At 39.0% G+C, this 27,483-nt stretch overlaps 1 protein-coding gene across 5 annotated transcripts; it reads right to left on the reverse strand.

Moving 5' to 3' along the window:
- Positions 1 to 225: 225 nt before the first annotated feature.
- Positions 226 to 26,706, reverse strand: LOC104585902 (heat shock protein). 5 transcript variants are annotated; one of them, XM_019200592.2, is made up of 8 exons: positions 25,780 to 26,706; positions 25,487 to 25,646; positions 25,189 to 25,368; positions 23,098 to 23,232; positions 22,660 to 22,742; positions 9,518 to 9,611; positions 9,335 to 9,431; positions 226 to 732 (listed from the first exon to the last, which is right to left on the reverse strand). In XM_019200592.2, exons 1-7 carry the CDS (start codon positions 26,127 to 26,129, stop codon positions 9,348 to 9,350), a joined length of 1,086 nt encoding a protein of 361 aa, XP_019056137.1. In that variant the 5' UTR covers positions 26,130 to 26,706; the 3' UTR covers positions 226 to 732; positions 9,335 to 9,347. The 5 variants fall into 5 exon arrangements, with proteins under 5 accessions (XP_019056137.1, XP_010241238.1, XP_010241239.1 ...); XM_010242936.3 differs by lacking the exon at positions 226 to 732 and adding an exon at positions 2,375 to 3,325; XM_010242937.3 differs by lacking the exon at positions 226 to 732 and adding an exon at positions 2,375 to 3,345.
- Positions 26,707 to 27,483: the final 777 nt, after the last annotated feature.

Below are 27,483 nucleotides of genomic sequence, written 5' to 3' on the forward strand. Positions count from 1 at the left end.
ATTAATGGGAATTTTAAGTAAGACTCACCTATATTTTTCCCCTTAAAATTACTTAAGTTGAAAAAGAAAATTATTATTTTTTATTAATAATTAATTATTAAATAAAATTATAATTTTTGCTTTTATTCTTGGTAACATATTAGGTGGGAATTTTATGTGAGACCCACATGTAACCTATTCAAATAATTTTTTTATTTGAAAATACTACATCAGTGAGCTTTAATATTTTATTATTTATCTAATAGAATTGTCAACGGTGTCTTTAATGTTATCTATTTTTGCCTTAAATGGCCATTTTACCATAATTTGAGGGCGAAAATGGTGTTTCAAAACTTTAGGGTCAAAGGTGACAGTTTCACAAAGTCCAAAGGTTGACAGCCAAAAATCCATAATCAGACTATACCTCTTTCAATCAATATTCAGTTCTCTTCTTTGCTTCTCTCATTACTCTCTTATCTAATCTAAACACATCAACAAATAAAAGTTAATCAAAGAACAGGAAACTATAGAACATGAGATATGCTTTTTGTAGGGTAAGACATTATACAACATCTACCACAGCTTGACAACCCCCCTGAATGAAATCTTCGACAACCTCTAATGTAGGCCCACCCATTTCAGGATACGATTGTGCACATCGCCTCGGCTCTTCTGGAGCATGAGCCCATATTCTTGGTGAGAGCTCCTTTGTAGGGCAAGAGATGCAATTATTTTATGAATAGACACAAATGGCTACAACCAAATAAAAATGGCACCAAATCGTGTTAAATAAATGCTGGGACTTCTCAGACCTATCTAGTAAAAAAATGTAGTGATAACTTCCAGGATTAGGAGAAGAGAGCAACAAATTAGAAGGCTATGGAAGTCATATTTCCTAACATGATGCACAAAAATGTTAAAGAACATGTCGAATTAACCATTTTTTGGTAATATATTCAGACACCGAAATGAGTACCCATTACTAACAAAACCAAAATGAATCCATTTAATTTGAAATCTTTATTGGATTTACGGTTCATTTCCAGTGGATATATATTTATACTGACAAGTCAAGCACAATCCTCAGCATGCCAGGTTTGGTGGTGACCACTCGTGGCCTTGTAAGAAAAGGATGCTGAGCACCATGAATAAAAATACCTTTTAGCCTGCTCCCTTCGCTTTTACAATCTTTCACCACTAGCAACCAGATGTTAATCTCTGAGAGATAATGCTGATTTCCATTTTTTATTTTCTCTTACTATTTTGAACAAATAAACCATGCTTTTCCATTCCCCCAATAGTGCCCATGCATCCTCCTCTTAGGTGACTCTGGATCTCCAACTCACAAGAACTCTACCCACACCTGCCCACAAAACACTACCTCCGTGTATTGGAACGTCTTCCCGTGCATAATAACACGCAAGAGGATGAGATGTTCCCTATGTGTGGTTTCAATGTTATGTGGGTAGGAAATCCGGACTCCTCTCAGGTAGCAAGTAGCCAAGTAGCGACTAGAGTTGGTTATTCTGGTTGTGGGAGAAGGGAATTGGGACAGTTGGCAAATGTACAGGGTACAACATCAGAAAGCTCCCCACAAAATATCTGGGTTTTCCACTAGGAGAAACATGTACATCAACATTCATTTGAAAACCTTTTTTTTGGAAGAAATTTGAGACCTAATAGAGGAACAGTTTGATAGAAGATTTTTGCCATGGAACGTAAGATATCTCTCAAGGTAGGCAAGATTTGACTTATAAAAAGTGTGCTGTTTATCACTTTTATCAATACCAGCAAATGTTGCTAATCAGTTAGAGAAGAAAAAAAACAGGGATTTTCTATGGGAAGGATGCAATGATGAATTTAAGTTCTCCTTGGTGGATTGGTATAAGGTATGTGAACTTAATGTGTGGATTGGAGGTAAAGAGTCTAAGAAGGTGAACACAACACTCACAGGCAAGTGGTTCTGGTGATTTAATGATGAAGAGGTAGTCTTTGGGGGCAAGTTATTTCAGCAAAATATGATTCAAGAAATTTAGGATGGGATTTAGGAGAGGCTAATATGTCCTATCGTTTCACACTGTAGAGAGGAATTTAGAAAGCTTACTGTTAAACAAAAAATATCTCTGGCACCATGTTAACTAACATAAAATATAATAACAACTCAGGGAGGAAACAAGAAGAAGAAATAGAGAAACATCAAAGGTTTAACGTGGTTCGACTTAGTAGCCTATATCAACAAGAGGGGAGGAAACATATCCACTATGAGAACAAGAGATACAACTCTCTCTCTCTCTCTCACACACACACACACATACACAATCTTTGTCTCTTCCTCAAACCTTAATCTCACACAACCACTAGCTTAAATAAGCAACAAACTGAAATATATCAGAAATACACAGAAGCCCCTTTTTCTCACATAAATACATATAGGTCCCCATAATTTATCAATATTACAAATATACCTAAATACAACCAAATACAATATTTCTCTCAACATGCCCTCTCAAACATAAGGTAGAAAAACCAGCTTGAGTTTTAAAGTAAGAATGTTGAAGCAACCTTCATGGAAATAGGTTTACTATTGAAGGAGCAACAACTATGAACCTTGGGATGTTAAAGGGACCTCTGAAGCAACAGTTCACTGATACACCAAGGGAGCTTCACACGTTCACCGACAAAGGTATCACCACACCACAAACCAGTACCAACTCACAAACATCCACAACTTGAGGCATCACAAGCCTCTTTTCCAATTCACAAAACCACCACCAACAAACAACCACAACTTAAAGCATCACAACCTCTTTTCCAACTCACAAAATCACAATCACCACAACTTGAGGCATCAAAGCCCCTTTTCCAACCAACCACCAAACAACCACAACTTGAGGCATCACAGCCTCTTTTCCAAACAACCACAACTTGAGGCATCAAAACCCCCCTTTTTTTTAACCAGCTCACAAACAATTACAACTTGAGGCATCAAAGCCCCTTTTTCAACTCATAAAACCAAAACAACCACAACTTGAGGCATTACAGCCCCTTTTTCAACTTACAAAACCACCACCAACTCACAAACTACTACTTCATCTTGAGGCTAGTAGTCAATTACTACACGAAGAGATTTCGTAGTAGTCGACTACTATTAGTATCCTGTTCTTAGTAGTCAACTATTACACAAAGAGAGTTTGTAGTAGTCAATTACTACCTCAACTGAACATGAAATAGCAACAACGGAATACCTTCATAGCACCTAGAACACTTTCACGGCAACCGGAACACTTTCACAACAATCGGAACACCTTCACAGCAATCAGAACACCTTCCCAACAACTAAAACAACCTGCACAACAATTGGAACACCTGCTTTGATACCATGTTAAACAACATAAAATAGCTCTGATACCATGTCAACTAACATAAAATAGAATAGCAACTCGAGGAAACAAGAAGAAATAGAGAACATCAAGGTTTAACATGGTTCGGCATGGTAACCTACATCCATGGGAGGAGAGGAAACATATCCACTATGAGAACAAGAGATACAACTCTCTCTCTCTCTCTCTCTCACACACACACACACACGCACACACATGCGCGTGCAAGCGCACACATACTCTCTCTTTCTCACTCACTCTTCCACAAACCCTAATCTCACACAACCACTAGCTTAAATAAGCAACAAACAGAAATATATTAGAATTACATAGAAGCACCCTTTTCTCCCATAAATACATATAGGTCCCCATAATTTATCAATATTACAAATATACCTAAATACAACCAAATACAATATTTGTCTCAACACTTGGTTATATTTTGTGAAAGGTATTAGATGTCAAGTTGGAAATGACAACTAACCACTTATGGAGCTGTTTCCTACCTTACTTATTGTTGCACAGAATATTGATATTTGGGTGCTGGGCTATTTTGAGTTGCATAACAGAAATGTAGCATGGAGCCCCCAATTTGGAATAAATCTAATTAAATGGGAGTTTGAAGTGTTGGATAGATCTTACAATTAATTTATAAGGTAGTACCAATGCCAAATGTAAAAGATGAAAGGTGTGGGTTTGGAAAAGTCAGGGACATCCTCTGTTTGATCTGTGATCCTTCCACAACAAGATACATGGGTCAGTAGAGGGCACAATCCCCTGGTTTAAAATTTGGCATTTTGGTGCTTATTTGAAGGTTATTTTATTTTCAGTGCACAGTTGTCTTGGAGAAATGCATAACCCCATTTAAAGAGGTATTGCCATTGCTAAGCTGATTGCATGCTTTGTCATATAAACATGGAAGCCATAAATCACATTCTTCTGCACTGCCAGTGGAATGCCAAGATACGAGCCTGCTTTCTAGGAAAATTGAGGTGCAAAACTGCAAAACTGCAAACCTGCAAGAGTGCTTTCTAGGATTAGTTGAAGACTTAATAGAGGCTGGCAGTTGCCGGGGCTGAGCAAAAGGAGCAGGATTGTTTGGAGAATGGTACCATTAGCTGCTTTTTAAGCTATATGGGGTATACGTTTATAAAAAAAAATTATATGGGGTATAAGGAATGCTCACATTTTTTAATGGAAGATCAGCAATGTAGTTATGGTACCGAGTACTGACAAGGAAATCCACGGGTATGTACTCATGGCTGATTGGCTGTTGATGCATAAAGAATTCAGAGGTGTAAACTATAGTTCGTTTTTTTACCTTGCTTCTCTGTTTGTTAACAGAAGTAGATGATGCTGTTTATCAATACCTATATGTTCCCTTTGCAGTATTGTACGCCGATTATTATCAACCGACGGACCCGGGGAAAGTTAGAGCCTAAATGGAAAGGCCCCTACGTCATCGAAAAAGTCTACTCAAATGAAGCATACCTGCTCATCACCATGGACGGCGAACGAATCATTCCTCCTACAAATGCTCGATTCCTGAAATAGTACTAGAGGTGGATCTCCTATCATCCACAAAACCTACCCAATTTGCATCAGTATAAGCCTCAACCTTGAGATGTCCATGGTTGGAGTATAACATTCCTTTGCCCGGGCATCCCTTTAATTAGGCAAGAATTCTATTAACTACCTGCATATGTGAAGTTCTAGGTTTATGCATATACTGACTCACCACACTTACAACATAGGATATATCAGGCCTAGTTAAACACAAGTAGAGAAGCCTACCAACAAGTCTCCGATAAACACTTTTGTTAGGAAGAACGTCTCCATCATCAACACTTAGTTTATGATTGGGATTAGTGGGGGTTTTAATTGGCTTGCACCCCAACTTGCCTACCTCAAGAAGGTCAAGAACATACTTTCTTTGTGAAATGAAGATTCCTTCCTTTGACCTTGTCACTTCAATCCCAAGAAGGTATCTGAGATTCCCGAGGCCTTTGATCTCAAATTCAGAAAAGGAAAGACTTTATCTAGAACACTCCAAAGTTATCATCTCTAGTGGCAATAATATCATCAACATACATTGCCAGAAGAGTCGCTAGGCCATTAACCTTTCTTATAAAAAGAGTATGATCTACTTGTAATTGAGTAAACCCAATTTTAAGAATAGCTTTTCTAAATCTGTCAAACCAAGCCCCAAGAGACTGCCTAAGCCCATAAAGGGATTTCTTTAGATGGCAAACCCTCCCCTCACAATTAGGGAAGCTTACTCCCGGGGAAAGATCCATGTAGGCCTCTTCTCAAAGACCTCCATTAAGGAAGGAATTCTTCACATCCATTTGATATAGAGGCCACAAATAGTGAGTAGCAAGAGACATAATCACTCAGATGGAGTTCATCTTAGCCATAGGTGCAAAAATCTCTTGATAATCAATCCCATATGTTTGGGTATACCCTTTTGCCACCAACCTAGCTTTGTATCTTTTGATTGAGCCATCAACCCGACGCTTAACTGTATACACTCACTTGCAACTCATTGAGACTTACCCTTAGGGAGAGGGACAATTTCCCAGCTTTGATTCTTTATTAGGGCCTCCATTTCCTGGTTCATAGCATCCCTCCACTATGGGGACTGCACTGCCTCTATAACATACGAGGAATAGAAGCAGCAGAAATGGCAGAGATGTAGGTATAGTATAAAGGCGATAGGGCATTAGTGATGGAATAAGCAATACACTTCCTTTTTCCTTTTCGAACTACAATGGAAATATCAAGGTCATCCTGAGAGATATCAAGCTCAGTACTAGAAGGAAAAGGAAATTCATGTTCAAGATTATTCACAGAGTTACCTAGAGTCAAGTGATTAGATTGTTGTGGACCTTCAGCCTCAAGAGCAATCCTTCTTCTACACCTAATGAACCACTACTGCCAAGACCAATGATGAGGAACAGAAGCAGGAATATTGCCACTGCAAGTAGGATGAGGGGAAGACACACTAAGAGTATCCATAGAGGCAAGAACATGAAAAAAATGAAGTCCTTAGACACATATTATTGACTAGAGTGGGGGTCAAAGCACTTGTATCGCTTTGGACAAGAAAGAAACCAAGAAAAACACACTTGAAGGACTTAGGTTCAAGTTTGAGGTGAGGACTCATATCATGAACTAAACAACTACACCCAAAGACTCAAAGAGGAAGACAAAAAATAGAATCATTAGGGAATAAAAACTAATGAGGGAACTAAAGATGTAAAGTCTATGAAGGAAGCTTATTAATAAGATACACCACAACTTCAACAACATCTCCCCAGAAGCAAGTGGGTACATGCATCTGAAAAAGTAGCCCCCTAGCAGCTTCAACCACATGTCTATTTTTTATCTCTACTACACTATTTTGCTGAGGAGTATTGGAACATGAACTCTGGTGAATTGCCCCCTTTATTCAAGAAAGATTTGTAGATGCTTTTCAAAGTACTTCTTAGCATTACCAGACCTTATTATTTTGATATTCTTTTCAAATTGTGTTCCCACCATTTTAAAAAAGTTTTGAACAATAGAGGGGACTTGAACTTCATCTCTGCTCTTTATCAAATATAACCAAGTGTATCTTGAGTAATCATCAATAAACAAGATAAAGTATTTATAGCCACCCATGCAAGGGATAGAATATGGGCCCCAAACTGACACAAGTTTGGAAACAAACTGACACAAGTTTGGAAACAAAACCTTGATAGATTTAAAAGACACATGACCAAGACGGCAGTGCCACAGTTTCAAAAGACTTAGATTCCCATTTTGGCATGACTCGGTCTAGCATAGTAATCCTTGCTCAGAAGCATGATCAAAAAGATAAACTCCATCAGATTCATGCCCAGTTCCAATAATCCTCCCCGTGCTCAGGTCCTAAAAAACACAAATAAAAGGTTTTTGTGCAATTGTGGAACATGAAGAACTAAGCTCAGGGAAAGATTATGAGTGAGCTTAACTTCACCCAAACTAGAAACTGGAGTTTGAGATCCATCATCTACAATGATATTACCTTTTCCCTAAAGCTAGTTTATAAGAGATAAAGTGGGAAGGCATACCGGTCATGTGAGCACTAGCCCCAAAGTCCACAATCCAAGAGCTAGGAGATGAAGACTGACAAACAAGAGCAATACCTATTTTAGCAAAAGCACTAGAAGGATTACTAGAGCCCATAAAGGTAGAGGACCCAATCTTCTCAAGCTGAGCCAGAAGGCTCATGAGCTTCTCCACCACATTAGAGGAATCATGTGAAGGGGCCTGAACACAAGGAGATAGACAATCAACTCCCCCCAGTAGCAAGATGGGCATTTCCTTTCTTAGATGTTTTAAACTTGTCAAGCTTCAAATGGGGATTCAGCTTCCAACATTAATCCTTAGTGTGTTTTGGTTTGTTGCAATATTCACACACTACTTCATCAGTCTTCTCAATTACGCCTTGTCTGTTAACACTTTGTTTGGGTTTAGAAGACATGTTAGCAGAATGTTCACCAATTACAGTTTGCATCATGGCAGCCCTCCTCTCCACTCTACATTCAAACCTGCCAAGAAGTCAAAAAACTTAGTTCTTCTCAATATATTTATGTATTGTTCACTATCATCAGGATTCTTCCATTCCAAGGCCTCTAGATGATCCATTTCTTCCCACAGAGATTGTGAGGAAGAGAAGTGCATAACCACTATCCTCTCCCCCTGACGCATATTGTAAGCTACCCTTTGGGGTTAGTAGACCCAAGCAATGTTCCTTTCCTGGGAATACGTAGTAGTAACACAATCCCAAATGTCCTTGATAGTGAGGAGAAACTTATAGTTATGGGTAATATGTGGCTACATCAAATAGACCGACCATGACATAACCAGAGAATTATCTTCTTTCCACTTGGCAGACCTGGGATCATTAGGTTTCGACTTTACTTCCTTGCCTATAATGAACACAAGCTAACCTCTTCCTCCAATTGTAAGTTTGGATGATTGGGACCACTCTAGAAAGTTAGTTCCATCACGCTTTATAGTGGTAATCATACCACTTGAAGTATCTACATTACCCAGGAGCACTTTAGAAACGGTCTGTATTTCCTTGGATGATTCCATCTGTCTTCCTGAAACTACAGAACAGTCCTACAACACTCCAATATCTAACCAGCAAGACCCACTAACACAAGTCAACATGCGGTTGGACACCAACAGGAGGCCAAAACTAAAGTTGGCGGCAATATATGTGGAGAAAATTTCTCTAGAAAATTAACCAAGGTTCAAAAAAACATGAAAGCAATTTCCTGAACTCAGAGAAGAAAAATGACCAAAAATTCCCTAAAAATAGGGTGTGCAAAACTGAACAAGTTTCAAGGGTTCCTGTCGACACTTGTATGGACTGCTGGCATTAGTAGATCTTCCTGGGTTCGAGGGTCAACAGAGGAAGCTCTTCCAAGATCACTTCTCGCTCTGATACTAAGTTGTCAAGTAACAAAATTGAAAGAAAAAGAGAAGAAGAAGATGTTTCAAAAGAGTTGGGTGAGTTACTGTTCACACCCAAAAACAATCTTTATACTATCTAGGAAAATTACATAAATGTCCCTAAGAAGGCACCCAAATACAAAAAGAAATTAAAAAATACATATTCTCAACAATCTTAAACTACAATGATACAACGGAATCAAATACACTTTATTTTTGTATTGTAGTGGCAGATGATGTGTGCCCACAACAATTATCATATAGCAAAAATAAACAGCTTCAAGTGTTATAGAGCTTCATAAATCATCTCTAGATTTACAATTACAAAATACAAATCGGAGTATGGTTAATAAAATGGAGAAGATTTCTCTTCACTCTTAGCAAGTATTCTTTGAGACAACAAATTTGGCTTGAGTAAACAAATGTTGCAAATAAAAAACAGATACTTAGCAATTGCAATAAACTCTTCGCAAGGATAAGTTCTGTACCTTGTTTTAATGATCAATTCACTGAAATCCACTGGTTGTATTCATCCATCCTTATTATAAAGGAGCTAGAACTCAAAGAGCCTCCCCCACCATAAGCCTTCAACAAACTATGCTTCAGAAATTCATCATCACAAAACATCAAATATTTCCATGTAGAGAAGCATATACTTGCTTCATTAGTACCTTAGCAACTTCAGATGTGTCAGTAGCACCATCTATACTCCTCAAGCACATTTTAAGATTGCCCCGTTGCATGTAAACAACTGCACCTATAGGCCTGCCATTGTGGACAGAGGACATTAAGATAATGCTACCATATTTGGACTATAAAGTGGTATAAAATGAGGATACCCTTATATATGGAACCTTTTAACAGTAGAATAACAATAGAGCAAGAATTTATTTTGGTCAGTTACATAGAGACTTTTATTAAAGATAAGAAAGGCATAGGTCAATGTACAAGATGTACATAGTTATGTAGAGAGTAGAACAAAGAAAAGATCAATTTTGCAGTTCGTACACCCCTGCTCCATGGGGAGGTCCATGCATATGATAATATTAACCCAACAGATATTCACCCCACTTGGATTTCTGTCTTCCTACTCCTTAATGAGCAAGGGTATCTGCCAAAGAGTTGGAAGACCTTGGGGTCCAAGAGATTTCTGCTTGTACTCTCTGACATAGGTGTCTAGCTTCCCTAATCATGTCTTAGGGTCTGCAATCCTTTCACTTCACCACTTTAGACAGCTTCCCTAATCATGTCTTAGAGTAACCAGCTACATGTGCTAGTCTCAGTCCTTGCATTACAGCTAATAATTTAGCTATAATGGAGATCCCAACACTAATAGGTCAAGAAAAAAGTAAGCATTATCTCCCCTACATGGTTTCTAAATGGTCCACAAATACTGGACTCCCCTGGGTTACCAAGGCTACAACCATCAAAATTCATTTTGATTCTGCCCACTGGTGGGGGAACCCTCATTGCACTAGTTCGTCTGCCAAGGAAGAGGTCCAAGAAGATGAAGCCATGGTGGACAATCCTCTACAGGTATCATCTATGGAAAAGCATGAAAACTCATCTAGTGTTTTGAGCCAATGAAAACTCTAATTTTAACTAAGCTGATTATATCTTCTCTTGACTGAGATTTATCTTGAGAAAAAAATCTTGCATTTTGTTCCTCCCTAATGGTCCATAATAACACAGCCCTAGTGCACCTTCACATCAAACTCCTATAATTAATAATATAATTTACTATTCATCACATACCCAAGGTTCCAATTTGAATCTGACATTTGAATCCCTTCCGTACAAAACTTACAATTATTTTTTGTAACTTACAGTTTATAAGATTCATGTGATCAGAACATATTCAATTGAGATCTTGTTCACTTACTTTGCCATTTCTTTTCCTTAATTTTTCCTAGGGGCTTTTATTTTAAAATCTTCATTGGAATAAGATATATTTATGTTATTTAAGACCTGTTTAGAAATACTATCAAGTTCATTTTCCAATCATATATAGGTTAAAAAGCCATTATATGTAGGTTAATGTATTCTCAAGTCAAACTTGATAATATCATCTTATATTTAATGTTTCTAGTGTACAAGTGAGGAACTCTGCTAATTAAGGGCCCGTTTGGCACGTCTTTCCACATGGTCTTTCGGCTGTTTACAAGCCGCAAAGACCGATTTTCGGTTTATTTCCGTTTGGCGCGCGGAAGATCTAGCTGCCAAAAGACGGAACGCTGAAAAGACGCGAGAAGCCCATTTTGGGCTGATTTCGGGAAGCTCCAAATGAAGCTTCTCGCGTCTTTTGCGTTTTAATCTCACGCGGAAAGACGCGGGTCTGCCAAGCGTGCTTCGGGCTGCTCAGATCTTCATGCAAAAGCTCAATGTGTCTTTTGCATGTTAGAGCTACCAGAAGATCTTCCCAAAAAGACGCACCAAATGGGCCCCAAGTGAATAAGTTCTGTGGTGCCAAGATATAAATACCAATGTAGACACAATTATAGGAGATGAGGATATGACCCTCTATTTCCTAAAATCCCAGACATAGATACAGGTATTAGTATCCCAACAATAATATTATACCATGCTTTTGTATCTAATTTTTAATCTGTCATTTCTCTAATCCTGTGGAACATATTCCCTGCTGCAATTGTCTCGGTTGTGTAGAACAAACGGTCATCATCATCATCATCCATGCCTTATCCCCACTACATGGGGTCAGCTACATGAATCCTGTTTCTCCAATCCATTCTATTTTAAGCCATATCCACTGTTAAATTATTAGTTCTTAAATCATTCCTTACCACTACCCATGTCCTTTTTGGTCCACCCCAAGATCTTCTAGCCCCTTTAGTGTTTAATAAATAACTTCTTGTAACTGGTGTAGTTGGTGGTCTTCTATGCACGTCCCTTGACCATCTTACTCCACTCCCTCTCAATTTATCGCCCCTTCATGGCTAAGTATTCAAAGAGTTTCCAAGGACTCCACCCATGGTAATTTCTTTATGTTGGGGCTCTTGTTTATTTAATTTTGCAGTCTTTTTGTATTGCCCTTTGCATAGCTTCTCTATCTTTGAAAGTATATTTCAATACAATAATTTAGTTTCTTCAATAAAGAAAAAACAAAAAAAAATATGTATATCTTCCAAATTTGATCAATTCTATAACATATGCAGATTTTATAATAATATGATTTCTTTTTTTGTTTAATAATTGAAATATGATTTTATTAGCAAAAGGTGAAACTTTCCTCCTTTCTCTATAACTATTTGGCCCATATATGTTAGTTAACACCCAAATGAAACCATTTTTTAACTTTAAGGAGACAGAGTACTTCCCATAAGTTTTTTTTTTTTTCTTTTGATAAGTAAAGAATCATATTCCATTAATTCAAAGATTGGTTACATGAAAATCCCCTTAGAGAAGCGTGAGGTGCTGCCTCTCTATACAAAAAACACAAAAACTACATCAAAAAGTGCATGACTGTTACAAAACACAAATTACAGTTGTGCCCAAAACAATGTTTCCCTGTTTGTCCCTTGTTTTGCCAAGACATCAGCAAATGCTTTAGCTGATCCCCCAACCCACTGTACTGTTACAGACATATTCCTTGTCAACATTTGAATTTCTTTATCTCATTCTTGTAGTCCCGCTTGACATCCTCCGGATTATTTAACCAGTTCACCACTGTCTTAGAGTCCCCTTCAACCAGAAGCTGCTCCACACCCATTTCTTTGGCAAGAATTATTCCTTGTATTGCAGCTAACAGCTCTGCCCGAATAGAGTTCCCAACACCTAAAGGGCCAGAGTATAGTAAGACAGCCTCTCCAGCCATAAGTTCCACCATTGATTCCACAACATTCTCCCTCTATAAAGCAACCATTCCTCTAGAAGCACCCCATGATGGAGCCACTTTCTATCTAATTCCGTGAGATTGGTTTCCTGTAACATCACTATATCAGGCTTCTCTGACCTCTTTTTCTTTTCTTTTTTTCCTTATTCTTCCTCATCAACTCTCTGTCTTCTGCTACTTCCTCACCAAACTGAGTAAGCCAGCCTTTTCTATTTTGGGGGTTTCCTCTAGTTCATTATTACCCACCCTCTCTAGAATTTCTCTCCTTTCTTCCCCTATCCCCCGTCTTGTTTGAGTACTCCCAATCTTCTTCCTTCTGCTTATACTCCAGTAATGTACAGATTTGATCCCAAATTCTCTCCAACTCATCCTCATGCTTCTTTTTTAGGGACAACTCCACCCCCTACTTTTATAGTCACCACTAAGGTTGTAATCAGATTGGATTCCGATTGGATTCAGCAAAATCCAAATCCAACTCCACTTTAATTGAAGACCTCGGATTCGAATTCAAATCCTAGCGGACTCAGACCGGATTCAGATTTAATCTAACTCCACTTTAATTTTTTAAAATATAAAAAAAATAAAAACTTAATTACTTTTCACCTTTATATTAATAAAATAATGTAAATATTACTTTTTTATAATTTTAAATATAATTATATAAAATTTATATATTAAAATCAATAAATATTATAATATAATCAGATTGGATGGGGTCAAATCCGAATCCAATCTGATTATTAATTGGATGAAGATTATAAAATCAAATCCGATCTGAATACATAAATACATCATCCAAATTCGAAATAATCAGATCAGGCCTTGGATTTTCGAGTGTCGTTGACAGGCCTAGTCACCACTCTCTATCCTTCCACCAACTTCTGGTCTTTCCAATTGGGATGCAGGAGTATCTGTTTCAAGCACAGTACACATATCAGTACAAAAATGAAAAAGACAGGGTTACCTGAGCGATTGGAAACCAAGGGGGTTTACTGCAGGAACTGAAGGCCCTGCATCAGAGTTCAGAACCAAACTTGTTCCCCTTTCCTGCGTCTACTGTAGAGGGTTCAAGTTAGAAGTCAAAGCTTTGTTAACTGCTACATCAAACACAACCTTCCAAGGTTGTTCCTTTTCTGGCATACCAAAAAAAACCTTCCGGGTTTGGTCTTGCCTCTCCAAAGAAGAAACCTGTGCTGGCTGAACTACTGGAGAGGATTCCCTTGTAGGTTGAGGTGTACCCTGAACTACATCCACATTCACTGCCACTATCTTATCCACCAAACGGTCAAGGATACTTGTAGTGCCTTCCCCACCTACCTCCTCCTCGGAGAATAAAAGCTCAGTGCCAAAATTTTCTTCAGCAAGGAAATTCATCAAGCGATTCAAATCAACACTTTCCAAGCTTATAGTGTCTTCTTCAGAATCAGTACCGCTTCCTTCTTCATCTGAGCAGAAATCCTTTACAACAACTTGAATAAATAAAATAAAACAGATATGTGTTCTAATGTAATTCAAGAAGAAGAAAGAAAGAAAACAACTAGGCTTCGAAGAGAAGAGGAGAAGAAGAAGAAGAAGAGAAGAGAAAGAAGAAAAGGGTTCGATTAGACTAATTTGCCGCCCCATTAGATATTATATATATTAGTCTCCTTACAAGAGTAGGAGTTACTCTAATACACCTACTTAAAATAAAAGACAGATAAACAAAGATAAACAAGGCCCAGCCGGCCCAACTGTAATAAGAGGAAATAAAAATAAATAAGTGTGGGGATGGAACCACACACTAGGAGATATTAACTATCTCTACACTCCCCCTCAAGTTGGGAGTAGATATTTGTCATTCCCAACTTGCGTAAATCTGTCTCCAGCTTGATTTTTATGACTGCTTTAGTAAAAAGATCAGCTAATTGCATGTCTAATGCAATGTGAGGAAGGCACACTTCTTAAGATGCAACTTGCTCTTGGATAAAATGTCTGTCCACCTCGATATGCTTAGTCTTGTCATGCTGTATTGGGTTGTGGACAATATAAATTGCAGTTTGATTATCACAATACAGCATCAGAGGCTTCTCATAATCAATTTCCAGCTCATTAAGCAAGGATCTATGTTCAGATTCTGCACTGGAGTGAGCAACAACATTTTGTTTCTTGCTTCTCCAAGAAACAAGATTTCCCCCCACAAATGCACAATACCCAGAGGTAGACCTCCTGTCATCAACACATCCAACCCAATCCGCATTTGTATATACTTTCTATTTTCATGTGACCACTATTCTTGAAGAGTATGCCCCTCCCTGGGCATCTCTTCAAGTAAGAAAGTATCATTTCTACTGCAAGGAGGTGAGTGGTCCTGGGAGAATGCATGTATTGACTAACGACACTGACAGCATATGAAATATCTAGTCGGGTTAGGCAAAGATAAAGAAGTTTCCCAACCAGCCTTTGATACATAGCCCTGTCCTCAAGAAGTTCTCCACTTTCTGCACTTATTTTATGGTTCAGCTCAATGGGTGTGTCAACAGGCGCCATTCCTAACTTTCCAGTTTCTTCCAATAAGTCAAGAACATACTTTATTTGAGAGATAAAAATGCCATGCTTAGATCGAGCAACCTCAATTCCCAGAAAATAGCGCAATTCCCCCAAGTTCTTCACTTCAAATTCCTTGTAAAGATGTTGTTTAAGAGATTCAATCTCACTAATATCACTTCTTATTATCACAATGTCATCCACATAGACAGCAAGTAAGGTCAGGGAAGAGTCTGTCTTCTTAAAGAAGAGAGTGTGATCTGGTTGAGCCTGTATGTAACCAGAAAAATTGGCCCCTATTCACCCCTTGCTTAGCTAGTAGGTCTGCCAGCCCATTTGCCGATCTTCTCTCCCACTGAACTTTGACTGTTATATTAGAAGTTAGCCATTTGAATCTTCTCAACTCCCTCCTGAAAGGCCAAGCCACTTTTCGATTCTTTCAGCCACCCTATTACCACCACTTTGGAGTCTCCTTCTATGACCAGATTTCGGAGGTTCATCTCTTTAGCAATTTGAGCCCCCTGTACAACAGCTTGGACCTCTGCACTAACTGCATCCCCCACTCCAATTGAACCGGAGAATAAAGCCACTATCTGGCCCTCTGCATTCCTGAATACTCCCCCAATCCCAGAGGGCCCAGGATTACCAAGGCTACTTCCATCAAAGTTTAGTTTTGTGAAACTTTCTTCAGAGGCTTCCAAGCTATAACAGGTTTGTCCTTAACCAAAGAAGCTTTAGCAACTAATTCCCAGTTTCTCTATGTGTCATCAAAGTAGAAAAGTGAAAAAAGTCCATAGCTTTAGCCCAGTCAATAGCCCTAAACAACAGGCATTCCCACACAGAATCCTCATCCCTTTCTTTATCATTAAAAATTCTGTTTTTTTTTTCCTCCCAAACTGTCCAAACTAAAGCAGCCCTAACACACCTCCATAAGACTCTCCCTCTTTTCTTGGGACCTGAAAGTTGTAGGGTCAAAAATCCCCCCAACTTGCAAAGGCCTCCTCCACCTGCACCCGAAAAGACCAAAGACCTTTTCCCAAAGATTCACAACAACAAAAGGGTAGGAAATTAGCAGGTGGAAACAGCTCTCTCCATTTGCTTTGCAAAGGAAACACCAATTTGGGGAGATACAAAGGTAGGGTCTTTTCTTTTGAAGGTTATACAAGGTGTTTAATTTCCCAAGGGAGACTTCCCAACTTCCCCACATTATTTACACTATCTACTAAATAATCCGCATTATTCATGCATTTCATTTTTTCAAACATTTAAACAGTGTTATAAAATGCAATTCAGAGTATCATCTATTTTTGTAAAGCAATGCAAAGCATATAGAATGCACATTTACTAACGATGTTTTTTGGTAATAAAGAAAAAAATATTAAAGAAGAAGAAAATACAAGGTGATAAGACATCACCGACAAAAGTTCAAAACCCAACACCAACACCCCTATAGAGAACACTGATGTGGGCCCCACAGCTATGGTCCCACTTGCTCGTGGGGTAGAATGTGCTCTAGTCATCCTAGGGTTAGCTGGTGGTCAGTCAGTTATTTCAGTTATATTTTTGTTCTATTTGTTATGTAAATACTAAGGGCAGATCTGTCCTTTCCATGTAATGAGCATAACCTATAAATACTAAATAGAAGTGGCAGCGGCAGAACATTCAGATTCTGTCCCTCCTTTCAACCCTTTGTGTTCTACAGTTCTCTCTTCTCTTCCTCTTCTCTTCTCTACTTTTTCCTTCTAATTTCGAACCTGAAATCTATTAGGGTTCAAGGCTGATAGCAGTCTTGAACTTCTACATGGTATCAGAGCAAGGTTAGGGTTTCTCATGTGAGTCTAGTCCAACCGACCACATGAGAACCATCTAGGGCTGGAAGCTGAGAAAGTAGAGTTCGTTGACTGATTCTTGGAGATCACCTGAGGGTTTAGCAACTGTTGAAGACTTGCCACGGTTGCAAAGTGTTGGTGATCAGGAAGAATCAGAGAAGACTAGGGTTCGGGTAACCTTGGAAGGCAGCGAACAGCATTCTCTTCATATCAGATCATTCTTCAAACTGTATTCAGATCTTTTTTGGGGTTGCGAACTCTTTTGAGGAGTGAAAACTGTACGGACTGTTGCTGTTGTGTTTGCTAATTGGTTTCAGATCAGACTTATACTGGTTTCATGCACATATACCGTGAATACAGATTAGTTCTATACTGATTTTTTATTGTGATTGATAGTCCAAGTGTTGTTCTTCGATTGTAGTAACCCTAATTTTTTAGACTACTGGTTCTTGAACAAAATGGAGTTTAAAAATCAAGCAGAAGGCAGTTCTGGGAACAACAGTTATGGTAGTGTTTCTGAGACAGGTTTTCAGATTACAACCGTAAGATTTGATGGATCAAACTATTTGGAATGGGCCCAATCAGCCATGATGGCTATTGGGGGAAGGGGTAAATTAGGGTATCTCTTGGGAGATGTGAAAGAACCTTCCAAGGGAGACCCCATGTATACCAAGTGGGTCCAAGAAAACTACTTGGTTATGACATGGCTATGTAATTCTATGCAGCCTCATATCAGCCGAAATTACTTGTGGGCAAAGACAGCCAAGGAGATATGGGATGTTATGAAAGAAACTTATTCCCAACCCCTTAATGTTGCCAGAGCTTATGAATTGAAATGTGAAGTGAACACTCTTAAACAAGGAGAGAAACCGGTTTCGTTTTACTTGTCTACCTTGAAGTCCCTGTGGCATGAGATTGATCACTTAGAGACTCTTGAGTGGGAGAGTCCCAAAGATGCACAAACCCATAGAAAGCAAGTCGAGACAAACAAGGTGTTTGAGTTTCTGGCAGGTCTGAATTCAGAGTATGATATTGTGTAGCAACAGATATTGACCAGAGATAGTGTGACTCTCTGACCAGAGATAGTGTGACTCTCTCCCAGGCATACTCCTTAGTGCATAGTGAAGAGACCAGGAGGAAAGTCATGATGCAACCTCAGCCTCTTACACCAGCCCTTGTAGCTGTTAAACCCAAATCAAGAGGTGATTCAGAAAGGGACAGGAAGAAGGAAAATAAAAGAGATGTGGTATGTGAGCATTGTAAGAAACCCAAACACACAAAAGAAACATGTTGGAAACTGCATCGTCATTTGGTCCCGACAAAGTTGAGAAGCAAGAAGGGTAATGCTCATGTGGCCGTGAACACTGATTCAACATCCTCGTCTAGCACAAGAGGCACACCTTTAGAGACCTTAGCTGCAGTTCGGCTGCTTTAATACAGTTAGAAAAGGAAGTTGGAAACTCAGCTCAGCCACCGCAATCACCATCAGCCCCTGCTACATCTGCTTTCGCACATTCAGGTACTCAAGCCTCAGCCTACCATGCCTCAGCTCCAAGTACTACTGAACCCTGTTGGGTAATAGATTCAGGTGCATTCGACCATATGACTAGCTTGCCTTCATTGTTTACCACTTATCATTTGTCTTCTGGTAGGGATAAAGTATCTATTGTTGATGGTTCTCTTGTCCCCATTTCTGGCAAAGGTGACATCAAGCTATCGGATACTATCTCCTTGTCTTCTGTCTTGCATGTTCCTAAGCTTGATACTAACCTTCTTTCAGTTAGTAGTATTACCAAACATATGAACTGCTCAGTAACTTTCTTCCATGACCGATGTGTTTTTCAGGACTTGGAGATGAAGAAGGTGATTGGGACTGGTCGTGAGACAGATGGGATTTATCATCTCGGGGAGAGTTCCCGTCGGGAAGAGTCAGTGGATAAGAAGTCACTTGTTTCTCAGATTGTGAGTCCGGTTATGCTTTGGCATAACCAATTGGGTCATTTGTCTTTTCGATCCTTAAAGAGTCTGTTTCCTACTTTGTTTGAGTCTGTTGAGTTGTCCCGGTTGAAATGTGAAAGTTGTGAGTTTGCTAAACATTGTAGAAATTATTCATTGAGTAATAAAAGGAGTAATAGTTCTTTTGATATTGTGCATATTGATGTTTGGGGGCCATATCGCATCCCTTCTATGGGTGAGTACAGATATTTTTTGTTATTTGTTGATGACCATGCTCGGTTTTCTTGGGTTTATCTTATGCGTTCACAAGATGAGGTTCCCGCCCTGATCCAAAACTTCCACCAAATGATCCTAACCCAGTTTGATGCCAAGTTCAAAGTTCTTAGATCTAATAATGCAAAGGAATACTTTGCTAAGCCATTGGCATCTTACCTTCTTAATCATGGGGTTATCCACCAGAGCACTTGCCCTCATACACCTCAGCAGAATGGGGTTGCAGAAAGGAAGAATGGGCACATCTTGGAGGTGGCTAGAAGTATTATGTTTACCTCCAATGTCCCTATTTGCTTCTGGGGTGATGCTATCCTCACGGCGGTATATCTTATTAATTGGGTCCCTTCCCGGGTTCTTGATATGAAATCTCCTTTTTCCCTTCTATACCCAAATGAGGAGTTGCTTACTGTTCCCCTTAAAACATTTGGTTGTACCTGTTTTGTTCAGCTTCTCGGATCCCATCACTCCAAATTCGACCCAAAGGCCTCCAAATGCATCTTTCTTGGTTATGCACAAACTCAAAAGGGTTATTGCTACTATGATCCTGTCTCAGGGAAGAAGTTTGTCTCCATAGATGTCACTTTCTTTGAGGAGACACCCTATTATTCTTGGGTTTCTCCTCAAGGGGAGAGCAGTGAGAGTGGGGATTTGAGTCCTTTTCTTCAAGGGGAGCGCAGTGAGGGTAGGGTTAATACTTTTGGGGTTGTTCCCTTACCTATTCCATTGGGTGATGAGGGCTGCAATAGTGAGGGTGGTCAGAGGGATCAGGAGTTGAGAGTCTATCACAAGCAATGCAGGCAGGTTGATCCCGGTCATCAGCAATCCAGGCCAGCTCCAACCTCTTCTGCGGCTCCAAGTCCAGGTATTACAGTCCCAGGGCCCACAGAGACTCCTTCCACTTTTGCCACTTCACCTCCTGCAGACGACCTTGACCTTCCCATTATCGTCCATAAAGGGAAACAGCATTGTACCACATCTACAGCCCACTGCATTTCCTAGTTTTTATCTTATGATCGCCTATCTCCCTCCTACAGGTCCTATCTTACTTTCGTTGCCAATGTCCCTATTCCAAGAACAGTGCAAGACGCCCTATCAGTCTCGGAGTGGAAAGGTGCAATGCAAGTTGAAATGGATGCCCTGTTAAAAAATAATACCTGGGAGCTAGTTGATCTGCCCAAAGGAAAGAAACCAGTTGGATGCAGATGGGTATTTACTGTGAAGCACAATGTGGATGGCTCTATTGAGAAGTACAAAGCTCGGCTAGTTGCAAAAGGGTTCACCTAGACTTATGATATAGATTACTTGGAGACCTTTGCCCTGGCAGCCAAGATGACCACCATTCGAGTTCTATTATCTCTTGCAACAAGCCACACTTGGCCTTTGTACCAAATGGACGTTAAAAATGCTTTTCTGAATGGAGACCTGCAAGTAGAGGTTTACATGCGGTTGCCTCCTAGATTTTATGATACAGAGACAGGTAAGAAGGTATGCCAGCTCAATAAGGCATTGTATGGTTTGAAGCAGTCACGTAGAGCTTGGTTTGATAGATTCAGACTAGCCATTGGGAAGTTCGGTTATGTACAGGCCCAGTCAGATCATACATTGTTCATCAAGAGGGTGGAGTCCTCTCTGACACTACTTGCAGTATATGTTGATGATATTGTGGTCACAGGAAATGATAGCCATGAGATTGAGTCCCTCAAACAGCTCTTTCATCAAGAGTTTGAGGTGAAAGATCTTGGTGCACTACAGTATTTTTTGGGTATTGAGGTTGCTAGGTCTAAACAGGGGATCTTTGTCTCTCAGAGGAAATATGTTCTAGATCTGTTGGCGGAAACTAGAAAGTTAGGTGTCAAGCCTGCGGATACACCCATTGAACAGAACCACAGGATTAGTGCAGAGAATGGGGAGCCTCTTAAAGACAAAGTTATGTTCCAGCGATTAGTGGGAAAGCTCCTATATCTCTGCCTCACTCGGCCAGATATCAGTTATGTAGTTAGTGTTGTCAGCCAGTACATGCATTCTCCTAGAACCACGCATCTTCTTGCAGCAGAAAGAATATTAGCATACTTGAAGAGATGCTCGGGTAGAGGTATACTATTCAAGAACAATGACCACATGAAGGTGGAGGTCTATACGGATGCCGATTGGGCTGGGGGTGTTGATGACAGAAGGTCTACCTCTGGATATTGTGCCCTTGTGGGAGGTAACCTTGTCTCTTGGAGGAATAAAAAACAGAGTGTTGTCTCCCGATCTAGTGCTGAAGCTGAATACAGGTCAATGGCTAACGGAGTGGCTGAAATTCTATGGCTGAAATCACTACTTGAGAAGTTGGGTATTGAGTATGAGAAGCCCCTAATGTTGTATTGTTATAATCAAGCGGCTATTAATATAGTGCACAATCCGATGCAGCATGACAGAACTAAACATATTGAAGTTGATCGACATTTTGTACGAGAGAGGGTCTCATCACAAGAAGTGTGTCTCCTGTACATCACATCCAACATGCAGCTAACAGATATCCTCATCAAAGTTGTACCAAGGAAGAAGTTAGAGGCGGATCTATCCAAGTTGGGAATGATAAACATTTATTCCCAACTTGAGGAGGAGTGTAGAGAACACTGATGTGGGCCCCACAGCTATGATCCCACTGTGTTCGTGGGGTAGAATGTGTTCTATTCATCCTAGGGTTAGCTGGTGGTCAGTCGGTTATTTCAGTTATATTTTTGTTCTATTTGTTATGTAAATACTAAGGGCAGATCTGTCATTTCCATGTAATGAGCATAACCTATAAATACTAAATAGAAGTGGTGGCGGCAGAACATTCAGATTCTGTCCCTCCTTTCAACCCTTTGTGTTCTACAGTTCTCTTTTCTCTTCCTCTTCTCTTCTCTACTTTTTCCTTCTAATTTCGAACCTGAAATCTATTAGGGTTCAAGGCTGATAGCAGTCTTGAACTTCTACAACCCCAATATCCTCCAACCCCTTTTACTACATATTTTTTCTTCCCCAAACCTTACAAACAAAAACAAAACTCACTGCCAAAGAACAATAAACTACAAAGCTCAAAAAATCCCCCCTTAAGATCCCACACCAGCACCAACCCTAACAACTTTCACTATTCAATCCTCCCCCTTAAAGCTTTTATTCATTCAAAGGATATCTCTCTTCCAATTCCTGGAACATTTTTCTCGCAAATCCTTCCTATCCTATAAAGGATAACCCCAATATGTTGGGTGAACTATGTCCATTGCCACTCCAAATATTGGGTTAGCATTTAGACATCGGCAGTTTACAGCCAACGCATCTGACAAACCAGAAAATTACCAATAAAAGAAAAAGGTTGGACTGTCTAGAACACCTTTTGTGAATAAAAAATTACCTTAAACCAGCTGCAGCACTACGTATGCTAAGTGCCTTGCCAATTTCATCACTTAAGTCAGCATTTCCATCAGCACTAACCCCCTAAAAACAAAAAACAAAAGAAAAATATACAAGGATCAAGATTCTTCAGGTACTCCAAAATGAAAAAGGCCAATGGTTTCTCAAGAATTTAAGAAACAAGGTCCATGTACTATTCCTAATATTTGATGTGGCAAGATGCATTTAGTAAGCGGAAAAGCAAAATATAGACCCTACATTTAGGACAGATCTGCAAGAAAATAGATAAATACCACTTTTCCCATATCATTAATGTGATTCATATATGTCAATTGGTTATCAATCCGTTTGGATTACAAAGACAACCACTAAACCTGGAAGCAGTCAACAACAAAGGTAGAGACAACAATTTAACACTTGATGGGAAAGCGAATGATACCAGACATTCTCCATAGAAACCTTTACCAAGACGAACTTTGAAAGTTTTATCTAACAACTTATTTGCTGCATCCTGTCGGGAGGAAATATAAGACTTTCCCTTTGCAATTAGAGACATCGAATCGATCTCTAGCAACTGCTAAGAAAGAAAGTTTGCACCAAGTTGAAGAATGAAGATATTCAGATTCCAAATTTGGAACAAGAGATAAATGCTGACAAAAAAACACAATTATATACATGAGAGTTTCTATTTATCCTATTTCTTTTTTTGGCAATAACATGTAATTTCTAATACATGAAATGGCAAATGATGTAGCCAGAAGTATCCAAAATATGATAGTTATTGTTGGACGTGATTTGATTAGCCATGCGTATGGTAAAATAATTCTAATTTATTTTTTTGGTAAGTAATCAAGAAAAATTGTTAATAATGAAGAGTGTATAAAAAGACCCACAGTCCAAAGCTTTACAGCAAAACCAACCTCTACACCCAAAGCATGAGACTGACCTATGAAGTAAATCTCTTTGATTTAGACCTTGAACACTTTAAAAATTAAGAGTCCAGTCCATTAAGAGACGACAAACATCAGCACAAAGACCCACTAAAGGCCTCCGAAAGTTTTAAAGCTCTTCTACTTTTTATCCTTCCAAACAGCCCAACATATGGCATGTAGAACCATAGACTAGAAAATAGCAACCCAAAATCCAACCGAGCCATAAGGCCATGTCATAATTGCTTCCAACAATGTAGAATCTGATAGAGAAAGCAAGAGACTTCTCAAAGGAGGTCACTGGACAAAAGAATAAACAAATAATACACTGAACCCCCATAAAATCTCTACATATAGCTCATCCACATACTCCTCTTATTCAAGTTGTTTATGGTTAGGTCTTTGTCAAGAAAAAACAACCACATAAAGGCTTCCAGACAATGAGACAATCCTCTCCCCCAAATACAATTGGAATCAGATGTTTCAGTAGTACCTCTGTCAAGAGCAATATAAAAAGACCAAACTTCAATTTTCAAATTAGGCTCCTCCCTCCACCAGAGTTGTTCCTCAAATCTGGATATATAAGAACTTGCTCAAGCTTCTAAAGGAGAATGTATTCTGTGATTTCTCCTTTTAACGAAGGTCCTCCAAAAAGATGATTTCAAGTAACTATGCTCCCTAAACTGGTGAAGAAATCAAGAAATCTGAGATGTTCCTTCCAACTTAGGTGGAGACCATACAAAGCCTTACATGAGGAGAGTAGAGCTACTAAAATGACTCTACATCTTTCACAAATATAAACATGGAGCTATCACCCAACTCTAGATTCAGTCAAGGGGTTTATTTACCATAAATGTTCATTATGCTTTTCCAGTGGCTTAGGCTTACACCATAGGGAAGTGACATCCTAGATGCCCAACCATTAGTAGATTCCTGTATTCAATAGCTATTGCTCTTTCCCAGAGAATCAATTCCTCCCAAGGAATCTTTAGATCCATTTCCTCAGGAGGGCCTTGTCCATAGTATCCATTCTACAGAAACCAAGCCCATCTAACTACATTGGCTGACAAACCTAATTCCATTTGACCAGTTGTATTAGAAAGGAAGAGGGTAAATGTTGCATATGTTGGAACTTCAGTATAAGAAAACAAAATGGGTTCTCTAAGCCTGTGAAAAAGAATGGATGGGATTACAAGTTTGAAAAGTATGTTAAGTTAGTAGGTGAGTTGTTAGGACGTTAGTTTCTTGCTATGGAAAGTTCCATGTATTTATTGGGGTGTATGTTCTATTTAAAAGAGTACACAGACACTCCGGCTATATTGGATAGTCAAAGTCAAAGTGTATATGGATTTTTTTTGGTATAAAGTGCATGTGGAAGGTTTAGCCAGAAGATCAATAAAAAAAGAGAATAAGAGAAAAAAATCTGCATACAATGATCGATGTCAAGACAGACGTCAAATTCATTCAATGTAATCATCAATCCTAAAGGAGTAAAGGGTAATACTATTACTCTATCTAATGTGTCATTAACCATAAAGTAATAATTCATTCGAACAACTACAATTGGCTAATCACGGGAAAACATGCTCAAGTGGCTGAACCTGATCAAACAGATAAGGATTGGTGATGCAATTCAATTTTGACCGCCATTCATCAAGTCCTATGTTAAACGCTTTAATGTCCAGTAGGCTCCAACTGCGAAGATCTCCATCCTCCATATACTTCAGGACCATCTCCAAACGATCTCTAATTTCATGGTTCACTAGGTTCTTGACCTCTCCCTGTTTCAAACAAAGAAAGCCTCATTAGCCTAAGAGCCTTTAATTTTAAGTTTTTAACCACCCCAAAAGAAAATCAATGCCTTGTTGAATTTGAATGGAATAAATCATTTCCACTTACACATGGAAGTTTCTTCTCTGCGAGTTTAGTAGAGAAGTAATTATACACACTAGTAGAGCTACTCTTCTCAACATCAATATTAAACGTCAGGTTCTCTGGAGAATCTTCAGCTGGAGGAATCTTGGGAAGTGAAGATTTACGGTGATCAAACACTATCACCCTAAATGAAGCAACAATAATCGAATAAGCCAAACCACATTCCATACATATTATTCCATCAAAATCAGAAGCTTATCTAAAGGAAATTTCAAATAGATCAAACCCAATAAGAGGGAAATGCAAAATAAGCTCACCGGTTCATAAATTGAGAAAGCTTGAGAGCAAATCCTTTGGGTCCAACAAAATCGAGGAGATAACAAATCTCAAGACCCTCGACAAGGAAATCATCAACCCTGAGAGGCTCGACGGATGAGAAAGGCAAGATGAGGCAAGGGAGGTTGAGACGAGAATGATAGAGATGGGCGAAGAGAGCCGAGAAAGCACCAGAGAAGGAGGGGTAGTTGTATAGAACGAGATTGGGGATCTTCTCTTCAGAAGCTCTTGACAGAGCATCCAGTGCCGCCTGTGAACGAAAAGGTCGAGTTCCAAAAAATAGAGCTGCAGGAATGCTCTTCCATTGTCGGGAAACGAGAGACAAAACCATGAAATGATGATTAGACGAAAAACGTTCTCACTGTAGGAGTACCAACATCTCCTCAGCTTCACTATTGTTATAGAGCTCAATATTCAGCAAATTCTTCCTTTTAATAAAAACCAAATCGTTTGCTTCAGGGTTCAAATTCCGTAATATGATGGAAATTGGGACTTGGGAGTGATACGACCACTGATTCCTGTTCACGAACAGGAATTGAACGACGGAAACAGTCTTCTTCCGTCAAGAAGACTATTGTATAAAATCACGGCGAGTCCACACGAGAAAGGGAACCGGTTGGCATAGTGCTCCTGAAAACGACGGAAACAGTCTTCTTCCTCCACTCCTGCGATATTTGCTTTCACCCGGATTGGCGGGAAATGCAACTTTTATGAACAAAGCGGTATTCGAATGTCGAGACTCGAGAGTGAAAGCCCTAGAACTCTTGCCATCATAGAAACATCCACCAAGCTTTAGTAGTTAATTCATTACCAAAGTAGTTAATCTGAGTCGTATTTCTATACATATTTTAGTTCTTTTTTTTCATTTTTCAACTATCACCAATTGTGTTTATTTGTCATACGTTTCCAAAACGTATTTGAAATACTTTAGTTTGATCCAAACAAATTTCACATTACTAGACAATAATCAATCCCATACATGCATATCGATTTTTCTACCTTAAGCGACTCCAACATCTATTTCAGCAAATTTCTTTTGATTGATTCTATTTGGGAAGAATGCAAATGTCATTTCAGTGTTTGGGAAGAATGCACTTAAATAGTACATATCTGTAAATAAAATGAGAGCAAACTTTACGTGAAAAAAGAAAATAAAAGATGTTAAATTTTGCGGTTAAAAAGGTATATTTTAATCTCAGGATTTGTATTTAATCAATGTTAAATTTTGCGGTTAAAAATTTATTTGCAAAAATATAAATTAATCAATGTAAAATTAAACCAATCTTGCATTTGCATAGACCATAAAGCACTTTTATTTATAAAGAAGATGGAACAAAAAAACTTACAACCCATGAGGAGTAGTTACACTCTATGCCCAAGATGATGCCACATTGATATCACATCATTGCATTATTGGCAGCAATATGCTGTTTTTTAAGAAAATATTGAATTTGACATTTATTCAAACCACATTTTCCCGATTTCTAATGTGTGGTTTAGAACAATGTTTTTTTTTTTTTAACAACAATACAAATAAGAGGTTATCTTCTGAAACACTGATTTTTCTGTTGTGCCGATTTCTAAGAAAACAAAACCGATGCCAAACACTGCCTATGTCTCTACCTAGGCTATCTCTAGCCACTGCCCCTATCGCACTCCTACCCTCATTTCTCTTCGAAGCGGCA

Source organism: Nelumbo nucifera, chromosome 2 (genome assembly GCF_055504915.1).
Source record: "Nelumbo nucifera cultivar China Antique chromosome 2, China Antique-T2T, whole genome shotgun sequence".
In the NCBI taxonomy this organism is placed as follows: Eukaryota; Viridiplantae; Streptophyta; class Magnoliopsida; order Proteales; family Nelumbonaceae; genus Nelumbo; species Nelumbo nucifera.